At 38.1% G+C, this 14,802-nt stretch overlaps 2 protein-coding genes across 3 annotated transcripts; one reads left to right on the top strand and one right to left on the bottom strand.

The window, feature by feature from the left end:
* Nucleotides 1-1,448: 1,448 nt before the first annotated feature.
* On the bottom strand, nt 1,449-9,390 carry kmt5b (lysine methyltransferase 5B). Of its 2 annotated transcripts, none has more exons than XM_039683944.2 (10): nt 9,001-9,390; nt 7,784-8,104; nt 7,528-7,675; nt 7,280-7,445; nt 5,878-5,987; nt 5,624-5,790; nt 5,484-5,503; nt 5,162-5,298; nt 4,054-4,253; nt 1,449-3,960 (listed from the first exon to the last, which is right to left on the bottom strand). In XM_039683944.2, the coding sequence occupies exons 2-10, from the start codon at nt 7,935-7,937 to the stop codon at nt 2,630-2,632; spliced, it is 2,433 nt and encodes an 810-aa protein (XP_039539878.2). In that variant the 5' UTR covers nt 7,938-8,104; nt 9,001-9,390; the 3' UTR covers nt 1,449-2,629. The 2 variants fall into 2 exon arrangements, with proteins under 2 accessions (XP_039539878.2, XP_088972564.1); XM_089116438.1 differs by lacking the exon at nt 9,001-9,390 and adding an exon at nt 8,469-8,944.
* A 2,128-nt stretch (nt 9,391-11,518) lies between these two features.
* Nucleotides 11,519-14,505, top strand: LOC120487673 (uncharacterized). Its single transcript, XM_039683947.2, has 2 exons — nt 11,519-11,924; nt 12,189-14,505. The coding sequence occupies exon 2, from the start codon at nt 12,264-12,266 to the stop codon at nt 13,386-13,388; it is 1,125 nt and encodes a 374-aa protein (XP_039539881.1). The 5' UTR covers nt 11,519-11,924; nt 12,189-12,263; the 3' UTR covers nt 13,389-14,505.
* The last annotated feature ends 297 nt before the right edge of the window (nt 14,506-14,802 follow it).

The following is a 14,802-nucleotide window of genomic DNA, read 5'->3' as shown; positions in this document are numbered from 1 at the left end:
TTATTAAAAATTCCATTGATGAAAGAAATAGACAAACATTTTTTTTTTTGCATCAGCTCATTAGTCCTCAAATTAAAATGTAATTAAATGAAGGACACAAATTGTACCCGTTTTGTAGGATAACTCGTGTAGCCTACATAATAACATCGATCTTCTTAAAATTGGTCTTAATGCAGTACTTATGAAGCGTAATTTATACCTTTCTGATTTCTCCTTATGGGTTAGGACCAAAGGGAGGGTTGGAATGCGGTTCAGACGTGACTTTCCGCACGTCTCGTGTCTAAAATTGTAAACCATGTGCAGTGAGTGAGTTCTAGTATAGTACAGAGTAGAGTTCGGACAGCAGTCCTCTGTAGTCACATGACCTTGACGGGAAAGTATGAAGCATGAACACAACAACATTTTATTGGAAATGATTGGAAACAAGACAATAGCTAGCTAAACGGTAACGTTGAGCATTCGAATTACGTAAAGGGATAGTTCACCCAAAATAAAATGTTGGCATCATTTACTCACCCTCATGTCGTTTCAAACCCGTTCATCTTCAGAAAACAAATAAAACATCGTTAATGAAGTCTGAGAGATTTCTATTCATCCATTAACAGCTACCGGCCACAACTTTGATGCTTCACACAGTAAATAAAGAGTTCATATTAACTGAGCGCGATCACTTTATATGATGAACAGATTGAATTTACAAAATGGCATGAGGGTGAGAAATATATTTCATGGGTGAACTGTCCCTTCAAGAAATATCCCTTTAAAAAGTCCGACCAACTAAGCAGTTAGTTAGGGGTAAGTTAAACTTAAGTTTAAGTTACTTTTTGATATCAAATATGTTTTGATATAACTGACTGAAAAAAATCATAAACAATCTTAAAGAAAAAAATGGATGAACAACTTGTTAGTCTTAGCAGTTTATGCAACTGTTACCGACCCCTGAATGTGAATCAGCAAGATGGAAATAAAACGAAAGTATAGCTTCAAAAAGCAATATGCTTTTCTGACAAACTTTTCAAAAGTTATGAGCATAAATAGCATTATGACCTGTAGGTGGCGCTGTTCGCGAATTTGGCATGGCTTGGCCGAGAGACAAACAATTTTGTTATAAATATCATAATAACGTTCGACAAAGAGGAATAAACAAAATAAGTTAAGTCATTTCTGTGCGGCTTGGTCCATATAGTTCTTCCCTTAACTAATTTTCGTAAGAACTGAACAAAATTTGAAGGTGTAGCGAATAAACCATAGACGGGAATAAACTGAATATTGTACTTTTCAAAATGGCCGCTAGCCAACTGTAATGAATGTGACCAGTATGATAAGTTGTTTCAATTTTCTAGATCAAAGTGTTATAAGCTATAACTTTGGGAAGAGGAATAAGAAAACTAACAGCCCCCTAACTATGATCATTATAATACATCTAATAATGACATAAGACAATAATATATCTTGAAAATGAGTTTTATAGTTTTCAAGTACTTAAAACAGTTAAATAAAAACGAGTCCCAGAATATACAGAGTGAACAGTATGCCCCCAGATTATGTATACATCCTACATTGTTACTGTCATGATGCTTTTAAGAGTCAGTTTGTAAGCTTGAGACCATAGGAGTTTTGTGATCATTAGGATAAGAAGCTCCTTTAAGCCCACAGATGGCAGACTTTTGACACTACAGAATGTAAAGTATATAATGAAGAAAAAAAAAGATAGGGGAAAAAAAATAAGGAACAAATAAAAATAGCCTATTATGGCAGCTGCCTACTTAGGGTCAACAATGGAAACACAAACAACAGCTTTGAATACCATAGCATATTTTTTTGTCCATTTTTATAATTTTTCGGCAGAGCACAAAATGCACACAAAGCCACAAAGTCAATTAGATGTACTGAATACCACAATGAGCATGACTCAGTAAAACAGATTCTTGATTAATGACGTTTCAGTACAACTCATCTCTTGCAGACTTTTATCCGTAGGCACGCTTCTCTATGGACTTCCAAGGTCACACAAAAAGGGTCTGACGTTCACAGAATAATTATTCAATAGTCCAATATCTTAATGGACCAGCACCAGGCCACCACAATGAGCACCACGGCCTTCCATGGCCAAAAAATCTGACACATGATAAAAAGGATTTTGATACAAAAAAAAAGCGGAGAGATCTGTATAAATTTGAGCTCCTCTGCACATTGTTTGCTCAACGATTCCCTTTAGCCAGATCAAATTGAGGAGAGAGAGACAGACAGACATGATTCTTGTGCATGGGAACACTGTTGTTGAAACATCAAGTGTCAACCTTTTGAGGTGAAACCATGCATACGTTTCCCAAGTGGATCAACGTCTCGCAAACAAAGCCAAAGGGTTGATGGAATAAAACAGTTAAGCTGGACAAAATGCTAACAAACATATGCACATTCTCAGACATGGATAGAATTTATACATAACCTGTACACTTTCTACAATATTTATAATCATTGTGAGGAAAAAAAAAAAAGAAGAAGAAGTGCCGTCACTAAAATGTAAAGAAAGATAGTTTGCCATGATTTAATTGTACATTTTGCATTTTCTATTTAAATTACCTATGTTCAAAATGAACATGATTGAGACAATGGATATTTACACAGCTTATGCATTGAGTCTGAGAGACTGATCTTCCCGTCGTCTGGAGGAAATGTCAATGTCTATGGAATCTTTGCCCACGATGAGACGCAGGCGTTTTGCTGGTGGGAGCGGGATGAAATCATCCTCGTTATCAAAGTAGTCCTCTTCCTCGTCCTCGGAGGACAGCGATTCCACTTCCATGTCCTGACCTACCTGAGCGGCCGCCTTGTGATCCAAAACATCCCCCGCTTCTCGCTTCACGATGCCCAAGGTGACGTCCTCCGGGTAAGCGCGATGCAAACCGGTGCCGTCTTCCTCCCGCTTCAGTTGGATCTTGAGCTTGGTGGAGCTGCTGTGGGAGCCGTGGCTGTAGCCGTTGTTCAGTTTGGCCACGTACGAGCTGCTCCGGTCCTTCTCGTGCTCTTTGCTGAACTTGATGCTGATTTTGGAGGAGCTCGAAGAGTTGCTCTCCCTGGCCTCGTTCTTACTGCTGCTGCTGTCTCGACGCCGGCGTAGTGTTATCTTGGGGATGCCTGAGTTGTTCTGCAGAATCAGCTGAGCGTCGTAACGCGTGATCTGCCGCTTCTTCTTGCCCTTGCCCCGGCGGAGAGCCTTGCTGCTTTTGGCCGAGCCGTTGTAGTGCTGGTGGCGGTCCGGCAGGCCGAGCACTACCTTCCCACAGTCTGCTACGTCTGCAGCCCGAACCGCGTGCCGCAGGTCAGGTACGCCCTCCTGGAGGAAGGACTCGCCATAGGAGCCGGCGTCTTCCTGTTTCACCGACCTCCTGCGCCTAGGACACGTCCCTTTCTTGGGACAGCTGGTCTCCAAACTAGGGGTGTTCATCTGGTGCGCAGGTGTCACTGGGACGAGCTCTCCAGGCTCCGACTTGAAGACTACACCCGGGCTAAACGGCTGGCTGGATGCCTGCGTGCCGTCAGACCCCTGTGCATCGAGAGAGGTCCTCGTGGACCTACGAGTTCTGTAAGGGCAAAGTATGCTGTCCTTGCACAGGGAAGCACCCTTCGAAGAGCTCTGATTGTTTTCTGATGATCGTGCTACACTGCCTTTGCCTCCAGAACTACGTCTGTCGGCGTCTCGTCTGGAGGTCTCCTTGAGATTCCCACTAGCGTTCACTCGACTAGAGGCTTTTGTCCATGCGCCTCGACACCGTCGTCTTCCTTTAGACAAAGGCTGTGTGGGCTTCGACTTAAGTCTCTTTGGTAAACTTGAAATATTCGTTTGACTTCGTTTTGAGGATGAGGTAGAAGAAGGAGTGTTTGACAGAGTTTGCCTGGTTACAGCCTTTGCTTCTCCGTGTTTTTTGACACAGGACTGCGAGGTCCTCTTACGTAATGCTGGAGAAACATGAAAGGAAGAGAAGAGATCTGATGAGCATTGGCTCTAACAGCATTATTAGTATCAAACGTCTAGGGTTACAGGTCTCTCACATGTTTGTACAGTGGTTGGTTCCTGAGAGTCTGCATCTGCATTGGAGCTGACTGACTGGCTGTCAGAGTTCCTGCAACTTTCCCCCAGCTTCTTTAGTCTGTTCAGACGCTTGTCTGTCTCTCTGAGGCCGTACTTACTATTGATCACCGGAGTCTCCACAGGCAACCCTGCTTTCGACTTAAACGCTCCAGTGCCACGTCTAAAAGAACATTGTTATTGTTACACATTACATTTAATAAATAGATGTTTGGAGCAAATATACATAAACGGTAAAATATAAAACATGAACTGTACTGTTAAAGGCTAAATAAACAACTTCAATATTAAATACTACATAAAGTATTATATTTGAAGCAAATAAATATAAATTATAAAAATGAAACATTTAATGTTTACATATTCTGCCCTACAAAGCAAAAATGCAGTAACTATGCAGAGTGCAGAACTGAGAATAAACTTTTTGCAGTTACTGTACAAACGACTACCATTTTTCTCCAAAAATGTTGTCAAATAACAAAGGATGCTTTGAATGTCATGAAAATGATAATAACAACTGTTTGACCAAAAATGCAGCTACTGCCTTTTTGCTTTGTAGGGCAGTATTACATTTCTATGTATACATTCAAATTGATATTACATTTTATTTCCATTAAATACATATTTAAATGTCAAAATCAAAGTATTTTAAAAAGTAAAATATTAATATTATCATTAAATATTGAGCAAATTATATTAATCATATTAATATTTACATATTATGTTATTATTTAACCATTTGAAACCACTAAGACAAATATTATTAATTGAATATTACTATTTAACAAAGCTTGTCCATCACCAAAGTCCAGTACAATCCAAAAATGTCATTTCCAAAAAAAAAAAAAAAAAAAAACACTACTATTTTTAATTGAACTGAATAAACATTTAAATGTTAATATTTAAATATTTGGAGAAAAATTTTAAATGTTTAAATACTGAACTAAAGCATTATTTCAACATAACTCAATACTAACGAATTCTAAGCATTCAAAACACAACACGAAATGCTGTTATAGTCATCCATTCCTAACTACTACACTAAAAAAGACGTGAGAAAGCACATGATACCTTTCACAAGTATAGCATTCACAGAATTCATTGTTTTCTCCAAAGAATCCATCTCCATAGTAACAGGAGATCTCTTCCCCTGGTTCAATGTCCCGCAGAACCTTCACACAGGCGGTATCTCGGCCTGTTGACACAAACTGCAACAAACAACGCACATCAGCAAAATGTAATTTTCTCGTTTATCGATTAATCTTCAAGTTAGTCTTCATTTTTGAGCCCAGACACAAACTGCAAACACTGTACATCAGCAAAATTTAATTTCCCGATTATCAGTTAATCCAAGTTAGTCTTCATTTTTGAGTCCAGCATCATATGTACTTACCTTGCAGTTTGGCCGGCAATCTGTAAAAACAATTTAAGAAAAAAGAAACACCTTAAATTTCCTACAAAAAAAAATCACCGTAGAATAATTTTAGAATTTGTAGATCATGGGTGACAGTTGAAAATCCAAAAGAGAAATACCATGGTTAATAAAAGCCGCAGGTCCCAGCCAGAGTTGCGCACAGTTTTTGCGTGTGGAATACATGACACTGAAATCATTCTCTCCATGTCGAAGCAACATCCTCTCTTCACTGGGAGACAACTCAGCGATGCAGCCCACAAGATGTTCGATTTTATCATTCCTTTTCCTGTAATGTGCACAGTGGTACGAATATATTATGAAAACTAACAGCAAATTATGTCGATGATCTGATTATAGAAAAACGCTAACTCACCAATCTTTTGTTGCTACAATTTTTGCTCCGTTTTGCTCAGAGGAGTAGCGATTGCAAGGAAGGATCTCAAAGCCACTGTCTGAAGCAAACATGCGCAGGTAAACGAACACCTGTGGGATATGAGAGAAGTTTTTTTTAAAACATTTGATAAATATTTGGAGCATAAATAAAAAAAAAAATCATTTAATCATTAGATAATAATACTAATATTCAAAGGAAATAAATATTAAATGTTAATATTAAATAACCTAACTTTAAATGTTTAGATATTACATATCAATTTTAATATTGCATTTACAATGTAATGAAGTATTTGGAGCAAAGATGTACACACAAATATATTTAATAATAATGTCATAATGAAATAATAAACTATATTGATATTTAAATATTACATTTAAAACTGATTAAAATGTTTGAAGTAAATAAACAAATATTAAACATTCATTAATAAATATTCATTTGATCAAATATTAAGCAAACAAGCTTTTCATTTAGTGTTGTCAATTTCCAACTTCGATACGACAGTATACTATGAAAAATATTAATATTCGACACCATGGGGAAAACTACCATATAGACCGCCATACAGATCATTTAACTTTGATAAATTTGCGTTTTTTTTTTTTTTATATATCTTACTCACGGAACAGAGAGGCTTTATTTGAATCGTTGAACTACATTTACAAAAAAGACAATTAAACAGTCAGAACAAATTAACAATTGCAAATAATAGCACAAATAAATACAATACAATAAAGAGGCAAATGAAATGTTTTTCAGGGGGGTCTAACAGTAGTATTCAAGTAAGAAATACTACAGAAATGAGAGTAATCAAATGTAAAATAACACTGGATAGTTTTTATTGTAAAATTTAAATACAGATTGATGATAACAATTAAAGTTACAAAAGTTTTGACTAACATGACAGACATCAGCGGGTTTATTAGGCTGTTGTCACTTTAAGAGCTTATGCACATTTATAATATACTGTTACATAACGTGCGTTTCTTCAACCACTTACTCTTATAATACTCATTGAGTCGGGCATTTTGACAATTTTGTATGCGTTTGAACGTTTAAGCGTAGGAGTGGATGAGACGAGTGAGTGAGAGGAAGCGGTGGTGTGTCAAACTGTCAATTCGCTGTCGGAAAGAAGAACAAGCAGCGGTAACAATACTACAGAAAAGGAGTATTGGAAGCGTTTTCCGATTTTTCAGTATCGATTCATATCGAAATATTGATATTTTTGACAAAACTAATTGCATTTAATACGAATATGTATAAACAATTGAAATTATCTATACATACTAATATTATATGAGAGGAAAAGAAACGTTGTTAAATGATCATCAACGTAGTATAAATCATGAATTGAGATCTTTCCAAATATATGATTTACATGTGCTTTGAAGAGCTTCTCCTGGGACTTGGTCTTGTTAAGGAAATGATGTCTCGTCCAATCACCAGAGGTCAGAGCCTGAAAAGCTTTCTCCAGGTTGTCATGCTTCTTAAAACGCTCAATGATCTCCCTCAGCTCCCCTTGCCGACCTTTGATTGGCCGAAACCTAAAAAGGAGCATCACATCAACATGAATGCCAAGCTTAATGACTGCTGACCCTGAAAACGAACCTAGCTAGAAACACAAACCTGGTATTCATCTTGTGGGTCTGGAAGCCAAGGTAAGGATCCAGGATCAAACTAGTGCTCAGATCATCATATTCACACAGCTCCTTGGCAGTCATTCCCGATGAGGGGACATGGCGCCTTTCTGCCTCCGGGGGCGCCCCACCACAACCTGTTTGAATATTAATAAGCATTAAGGACTGGATAAAGATAATGCATAAGTAGTTAATCGAGTTGGAAAAAAACAAGTAATCCATGTGATGGCTTGCAAGGAACTTACGTCGACTGCATCTTCTGCCACTTGGGGAGCCCTTGCTTTGACGAAGATGGGATCTCTGTGTGTTTTGCAGCCTGGACTTGCTTACGGGCTGATTACTGGAGAACTTGCTGCCATGTCTCCTGCCATTCAGCACCATGTTCTTGGATTCTCCCATCTACTTCATACCAGCTGGCGTTCTGGAGAAGGCGCATTGAGCTTCTGTGTGCTTGTGAGAAACCATTCAACAAGGAGACAGCAGAAACAACTGGGCTGAAGCCTGATCTGTCGTCTTATCTGCCAGGGTACTCTGAATCAAACTAGTTTCTTCAGATGTTACTTCACCTAGATAAAATAACAGATTATTAATATAATATGCTTATTAACATATTCATTTATTTTTAAAATTGTCAAAGTCAGCATTTGTTAGTCAAACATAATTACAACACAAATAGTAGTGGTTGCTTTCATGATCACAATGGAGTTCGTTTAAAAAGTCTATCTGAAGTGTTGTGTGAGCTATTGATTACTTTTCAAATATTCTTTAGTATAGAGCGCCACCCCCTGGCTGTAGTAGGAAATAACAAAAGCTGCCTTGAAATAAACTACAAATCTACAATTCACAATTGCGATAGCCTTGTAAATACTGTCACGTCGACCAATAATTCCTATAATCGATGGTTTACATATAATTTAGTTGATAACTTACATCAGTGCACTTCTCTGCCGTGGTTAAAACACTCCAATGTATGCGTCGGTGTATATTTAAATCCCAACACAAACCACAGTAACACACCGATTGAAGTTTATGGCCCAAAATACTGCTATATTGAACCGAAACGCAAGGTTGAGGGTAATATAATGACTTTAAAGTGTTAATTCGATTTTTGTGCGGCTAAACCTCTTCCATTGCCGGAGAACGTAAACATTCTATGAATGCTAACTAGCTTAGCATCGAGCTAACCAAACAATGAGACTTGCCAAACCGGCAGGGCAAAATATCTATAGCAGAGTTCCTGGTGGATATTCCAGTACAGAATAATCAAAATAAGAGTATGATTACGTCCCGTAAGTTTTATTCTAGTGAATATTTTTTAGACGTTAACTTTAAACTATAATAATGGGAGTATCACACAGGGCCTAATATGCAGCTAACTGCGAGATTGCTAGGCGACACCCGGAAAAGCCCTGAGCAGGAGTGATCTCGGTTACCATATTCACGCAGTACTTTAAATACTCACGTTTTCCGCCTTCTGCGTCAAAGCTTGTCCATCACCAAAGTCCAATGCAATCCAAAAATGACATATTGCCGAAAGATTGTCCGAAATTTTTGCATTAAAATTCAAGATGGCGGCCGTTTCCAGATCAACAGAGACGACAGGACAACCGAGCCGCCTCAGAAAGAAATAGACCCAAAATGTTTGATTTACCGGCCCTACTTTGACGCTCACTGCTTCTTTCAACCTCCCAAACTGTCCGTATAATACTGTCGCACAAAGAAATTGTGGCTAGATGTTGATCAAGACCTATAAACGCCTCGACAAACTCAGATGTATACAAAGACAGCGTTGTTGTTGTACCCCTTTAAATGTGCACTTGCGGCTCGATCAGTGCGCTTGTGTTTCCGTAGAGCAGCAACAGCATCCCACAGCACCATAGCCTCTCACAAATTCACACTTTTCTGCTCTAACTTTTCATCTCGCAACCCCTAGAATTAATCATTTGTGCAGTTATATGGAATAGTGAAAAACAAAGTATTCTTGTGCACACACTCAAAAAAAATAAATAAATACAACCGCAGGCTACACTTATATAATCGTTTAGAAAATAAAGTGTCTCTCTAATCTGTTTTGTATTGTAAAATTTTCTAAAATATGTAAATATAAGACCCTTATTCATCGTCTGGAATCGTTTAAAGCCCTTTGAACAGTTTTCAGTTTGTAATGAAAGTGTCTTTTGGACCTTGAACCGTTTGGTTCCCACTGAAGTGCATTATATGGAGAAAAATGCTGGAATGTTTTCATCAAAAACCTTAATTTCTTTTCGACTGAAGAAGGAAAGACATGGACATCTTGGATGAAATGGGGGTGAGTAAATTATCAGCAAAAGTTTTTTTCAAAAGTGAACTACTCCTCTTATAGCTTTGAATTAACCCCCGGAACCCCTGCAGTTCCATCACGAACCCCCATCTGGGAAAACCTGAAGTAATGTCAAATTTATCCTAATGCACTTCATGTTGTTGATAACAAAGAATGGGATATTTTCTGGAATATATTTTCATATCAATATCTTGTTAAGATTATTCTACTCAAATCAGTGTGATAAACAACCTTTTTTTAAGATGAAAAAGAAGAAGAAAAGTAGTTATGTTGGATTCTGAAAAAACCTAGGCCTACTTAAGATGCCAGCGATGTAAACAAAACACTATTAATCATGATCCGGATCACAAAACCGGTCTAAATGATTTCTTTCATAAATCAAATTGAAAAGTAAGTGTAGATAGAAATGTCAACAAATACAAAATACAACTAGAGCAAAAAAGGATTAAACAGTTAGAGTTCATTCTGGATAATTGGAACATTTTTAAAGTGATCTTATGTCAAAATGTGTCCCATACCTGAATTCACCTCTATCTGCATGTATTAGAATGTATTATTTTTTTATTACACTTCAAACAAACGGGACAATGGTGGACTGGGCCTATATCAAAATAGCCTATGAGAAAAACATACAGCCAAGGTGGTACACTTATTCATATGTCGTTCGCGAACGAGCCGCCTCTAAGAGCCGAATCTTTGTAGCGAACGAGAAGAGCCGACTCCTATTCGGGGAGAGCCGAATCTTCAGACGCGGGACCTCTTTTTTGGATGGGCACACCATGCGGCCAATCACATGGGCGGACAGACTAGGATCATACCATTATGTGAAAGGAAGGGGGACACATGCTCCGTAGATAGCGAGTGTAGTGGTAGCGTTGGATGAAAGTAAAGAAATGAGCGAAAACCGAAAAAGAAGCAGCATCTGGCTGCATTTCAATGATATTGGAGACTTCTCAAAAACATGAAAAAAAAAATCACACAGAGGAGAAATCACATCGGCCCGTCCAAGCTGAGGCATCTGATATTGAAATCTTAAATAACTGTGTATTTTTTGAAACGAAAAACGATTGCTTACCAACTCAAAAATAATTTACAATAGCTAAATTAGGCTAGAATGAAAGTCCGAGTTACTATAAAGAGTCATTTTGGGAGCCGTAAGAGCCGGCTCTTGTAAGGGAGCCGAGCTAAAAGAGCCGAATCTTTGAAAAGAGCCTTACTTTCCATCACAAAATATAAGCCTATTCTAGCGCTCACACATAGACACGGAGTCTAATTGCTTTCTTATTATGTGAATGAAAAATAGTCTTTGAATCTCTATTAGAATACATTGAGCACGCTTTTTAAAACCTGTTCGAAAGAACCGATTCACCGATTTCTATGATGTATCATTTAACGTTGCCAGATACACGCTGTAAATTATATTTCTGACATGATTCTTTTATTAATAATATCCATTAGCGTGTGTGAGATATTAAAAAATAGTGATGGAGAAATGTGACGAAATACCACTATCGACGCTTTATACTGAACTCTTGACAGCAGAAGTCGAAAAGCATGTTGAGCCTGTCCTCAAGTCAGTTTTTTAAATCTAAAACCTGTTTTAACTATATTTGGAGAACATTTATAGAGCTGTTCCCGGATCAGCCATAACACCCAAGCCTGTAGCACGCACATTGATGATGTCACTCGCCGAGGAAAAACAACAGCCCCTCAAAGGGATTCTCAGCACAGCTTAGCTTCTTAGTTTGCTCTAAAGTCCTGACTAATTCTAACTAATTAAAGCGTTCTTTTTTAATTAAGAGCTCAGTCAGACTGACACGATAGTTTGAGTTCAATTATTCTATTGAGCGAACTAACAGTTTTGTTTTACATCTATCGCTAAAATATGTCAGGCCGCAGTGACAGGCTAACAACGCGCTACTAGCGGTCTATAAAACTATTTTACATAGTTTGGAAAAAAAAATAAAAAATACAATAAAATAACTTACATGCCTTAATTCGTCGTTTAATTTGCGTTTAATATTAACGTCACACCTCAGGAATGTGCTAACGTTAGTATGTCAAAGGTAAGTTATCACTAGCTTAAGTGTTTCCACATATATTATGTTTTCCAATTTAATTTAAAACATGTAAATCGTAAAACTTGCAGACGTCAACATGTTTTATCATTGCATACGTTTTATGAATTTTATGAACGGTTTCTTTCACGAATCGAATTGAATTGAAACAATTACAGTGGTGCTAGAGATAACAGTCAGGCAGAACTGATCTTTGGATATAAATTGTACTGTTGAGATGCACATTATAAATAGCATTTTGTTTTATGTTAGGTGCAGTCAAACGTCTCTCGGTGGGAGAGCAAGACAAAAGGATGATCTTGAAGATTTAACCAAGCACTGAGAAACATGCCTCAACGGAAGAGAGCCCTTGTTCCCATTAACACAAGACGAAGGGTTAAAGGTGATGAAGATTACTTCCCTTTCAACTCCCTACCCATGGAGTGCCAGCTCCATGTGCTCTCATTCCTCAGTGAGGTGGATAAGTGCAACTCGGCCCTTGTGTGTGCAAGCTGGAGTTGCTTAGTGCGCTCCGGGAAGCTCTGGAGAGTTGCGGACTATTCTCGCCGTGGGGTGTTTCACCTGGGCCAGGAGGGTCTGCTAGTTTCCAACAGAGAGTTTGAGCGCTGGAAAGCTTGGGTTCACCATTACACCCATCATCTTATATCCCGTGGGGCTAGTTTGCTCACTCTGAAGGCCAGTTTTGATCTAGGGGACCTGTGCAATAAATGGGGAGAGCTCCTGTCACACCTTCTAGAGAACGTCCATTGCCGTGATCTCAGTCATTTAGATTTAAACTGGACATTTACGCTGCTGGAGCCCCTCGACCTCCGTGTTCACACCAGTTCTAGCTCTCATCAAGACAATATTACCAAGATGGACCAAGTCAATAACTTCCAGTTTCTCCTCACCAGACTCGTCCACAGCTGTCCCAGGATAAGCAAAATGCGGCTGCACTTCGACTGGTCCGAAACGTCAGTTACGCTGATCACTCAGTTTCAACACCTTCGTATCTTAGAACTGAAGTACTTTTGGGTATTCAAAGGGGTCAGCCCGAACACTTTACAGACACTGACGAAATCGCTCCCTAATCTAAAGTCCCTGACGCTCCATGTTCTTGTACCTCTGCGAAATTTAGGCATCTCGTACACCCTTGAATCCCTTTCGCTTGAGTTCTTGGATGTGTCGCCCAGTCGCGGTCTGGTCTTCTCCTGCCTAAACCTTCCAGCGCTGCGAGAGCTGCGGGCGAAGAAGATCGTTCGGGGCATTACTCTGGACCGCAGGACTCGACTACAGATACAGAGCCGATGGCCCTGCTTGTATCAGGTCTTGCGTGAGGGAACGCCAAAGCTTCAGGCGCTTAACAATGAAAGACTCCTTCCCAACTGGAAAGAGCAAAGTTACAGAGAGCTGACGTCAATCCTCCAGCAGTCTTGCTATTGCCTTCAGCATTTAGACAGTTGGCTCTGGTGAAGCCGAATCTTAAAACAATCACGGCCACGTCCGGAAGGAAAAACATTAGATGGACCAAAAATATAATCAGATAATAATTCTGATCCTCTCTAATGAAAATTATTTTATGCTATAATTTAATTAGACATCAGCCACACCTTGCTAGCAAATAACTGGATTAAGTTTCAATATATGTGCATTTAATAACCTTACAATTATGCCTAAACGTGTGCTATGAAGGTTTATGATCCAGTGCATTTTTTAGGAGCTTATGTGAAGTCAGGAAAATTGTTCTATTGTGCAAAGTAGGATAAAGCAGATTGCAGCAATGGAACTCTTAATTCCTTAAAACATTTAATTCCTTGTGTGTTTCAGTTTAGGAATCATCAAAAATATATATTTTTTGCCTTTATTTGTGTGAATCTATGTCCTGAACTAGATTGTACTTCAGGGTTTTCAGTAATCTGTGACCAAAATTTATGACATTCCCGATAATCTATATTTCAGACAACTTTTTCCTCTTCTGACGATTTAATTTTAATCTCACTTTCATAAACTGGAATTGAAATAGATTGATTTTATTTTAGTTCGAGCCTGTTATTGAGTGTTTTTAAGGATTTTCACATAAGTGAAAATCTATTGTTTTGCATTCTAGAGTTTATATCCATATTTGGGGCAAATGTATTATAATACAATTAAAAGTACAATCTTGAGTTTAGGGCTTTCTAAAGAGTAAAACTTGAATTGCTTATACATTCTTTACGTTATGAGGTATTAGCTGACCAATGAAAAGGCATGTTGATTAAGATCAGATCAGCATTAAAGCCAAGCATTCATATAATGTGCCTTTAATGAAGTAAGTTTTGCTTTGATTTTATGGAATGAAAATATTGTCTTTAGCCCCAAAAACGAATAGATAACTCGTATAATAATGTATGTCATGTGCATAGAAGTTCTGTCCATCCCCCCCCCCAATAACACCCAGTGCATGAAATGTGATGTGTGTGTGCAGTACTTTATGCTCATCCACAGGATGGCACCACCATACCCTTTTCTTTTCGGTGCAGTGATAAATCAATTCTGTGTACTTGCTGGAACTCAAACAGCTACAATAAATTGATAAGATTTTACTAAATAACATTAGTTTTGTTTTGATTGTTTAAAACGCAGCTGTCCAGAGGCAATTGGTTCCATTGGTGAGGGGCAACAATGTTTTATGTTGTTTTATAAGTGTTTTTTATTTTTTTAATTTGTAGGATTGTTTTTTAGATAATTTATAATCATTATTTAGTCCATTTTATTGTTTAAAAGAGCCAGACACAAACGAAATAGACAATAATTAGAATTTTAAATGAATATAAATAGATATTTAAAGTATTTGAAAGAGTGACAGTTTTCTATCTATCCATTCATCCATCTAGATCTAAAAAGTAGA

This window comes from Pimephales promelas, chromosome 10 (genome assembly GCF_988280905.1).
Source record: "Pimephales promelas chromosome 10, fPimPro1.hap1.1, whole genome shotgun sequence".
In the NCBI taxonomy this organism is placed as follows: Eukaryota; Metazoa; Chordata; class Actinopteri; order Cypriniformes; family Leuciscidae; genus Pimephales; species Pimephales promelas.
The sequence above is the reverse complement of the archived record's forward strand: the minus strand, read 5'-3'. Positions and strand labels throughout refer to the sequence as shown.

What these genes read in the sequence shown, in the direction of transcription:
- LOC120487673 (XM_039683947.2), top strand. Translation starts at nt 12,264, where the DNA reads ATGCCTCAACGGAAGAGAGCCCTTGTTCCCATTAACACAAGACGAAGG.
- kmt5b (XM_039683944.2), bottom strand. Translation starts at nt 7,937, where the DNA reads ATGGGAGAATCCAAGAACATGGTGCTGAATGGCAGGAGACATGGCAGC. An exon ending in TGCGGCTTTTATTAACCATG is followed by an intron (nt 5,504 to 5,623) that starts GTATTTCTCTTT and finishes TTGTTTTTACAG; the next exon opens with ATTGCCGGCCAAACTGCAAG. An exon ending in GAATGCTATACTTGTGAAAG is followed by an intron (nt 4,254 to 5,161) that starts GTATCATGTGCT and finishes ATGTTCTTTTAG; the next exon opens with ACGTGGCACTGGAGCGTTTA.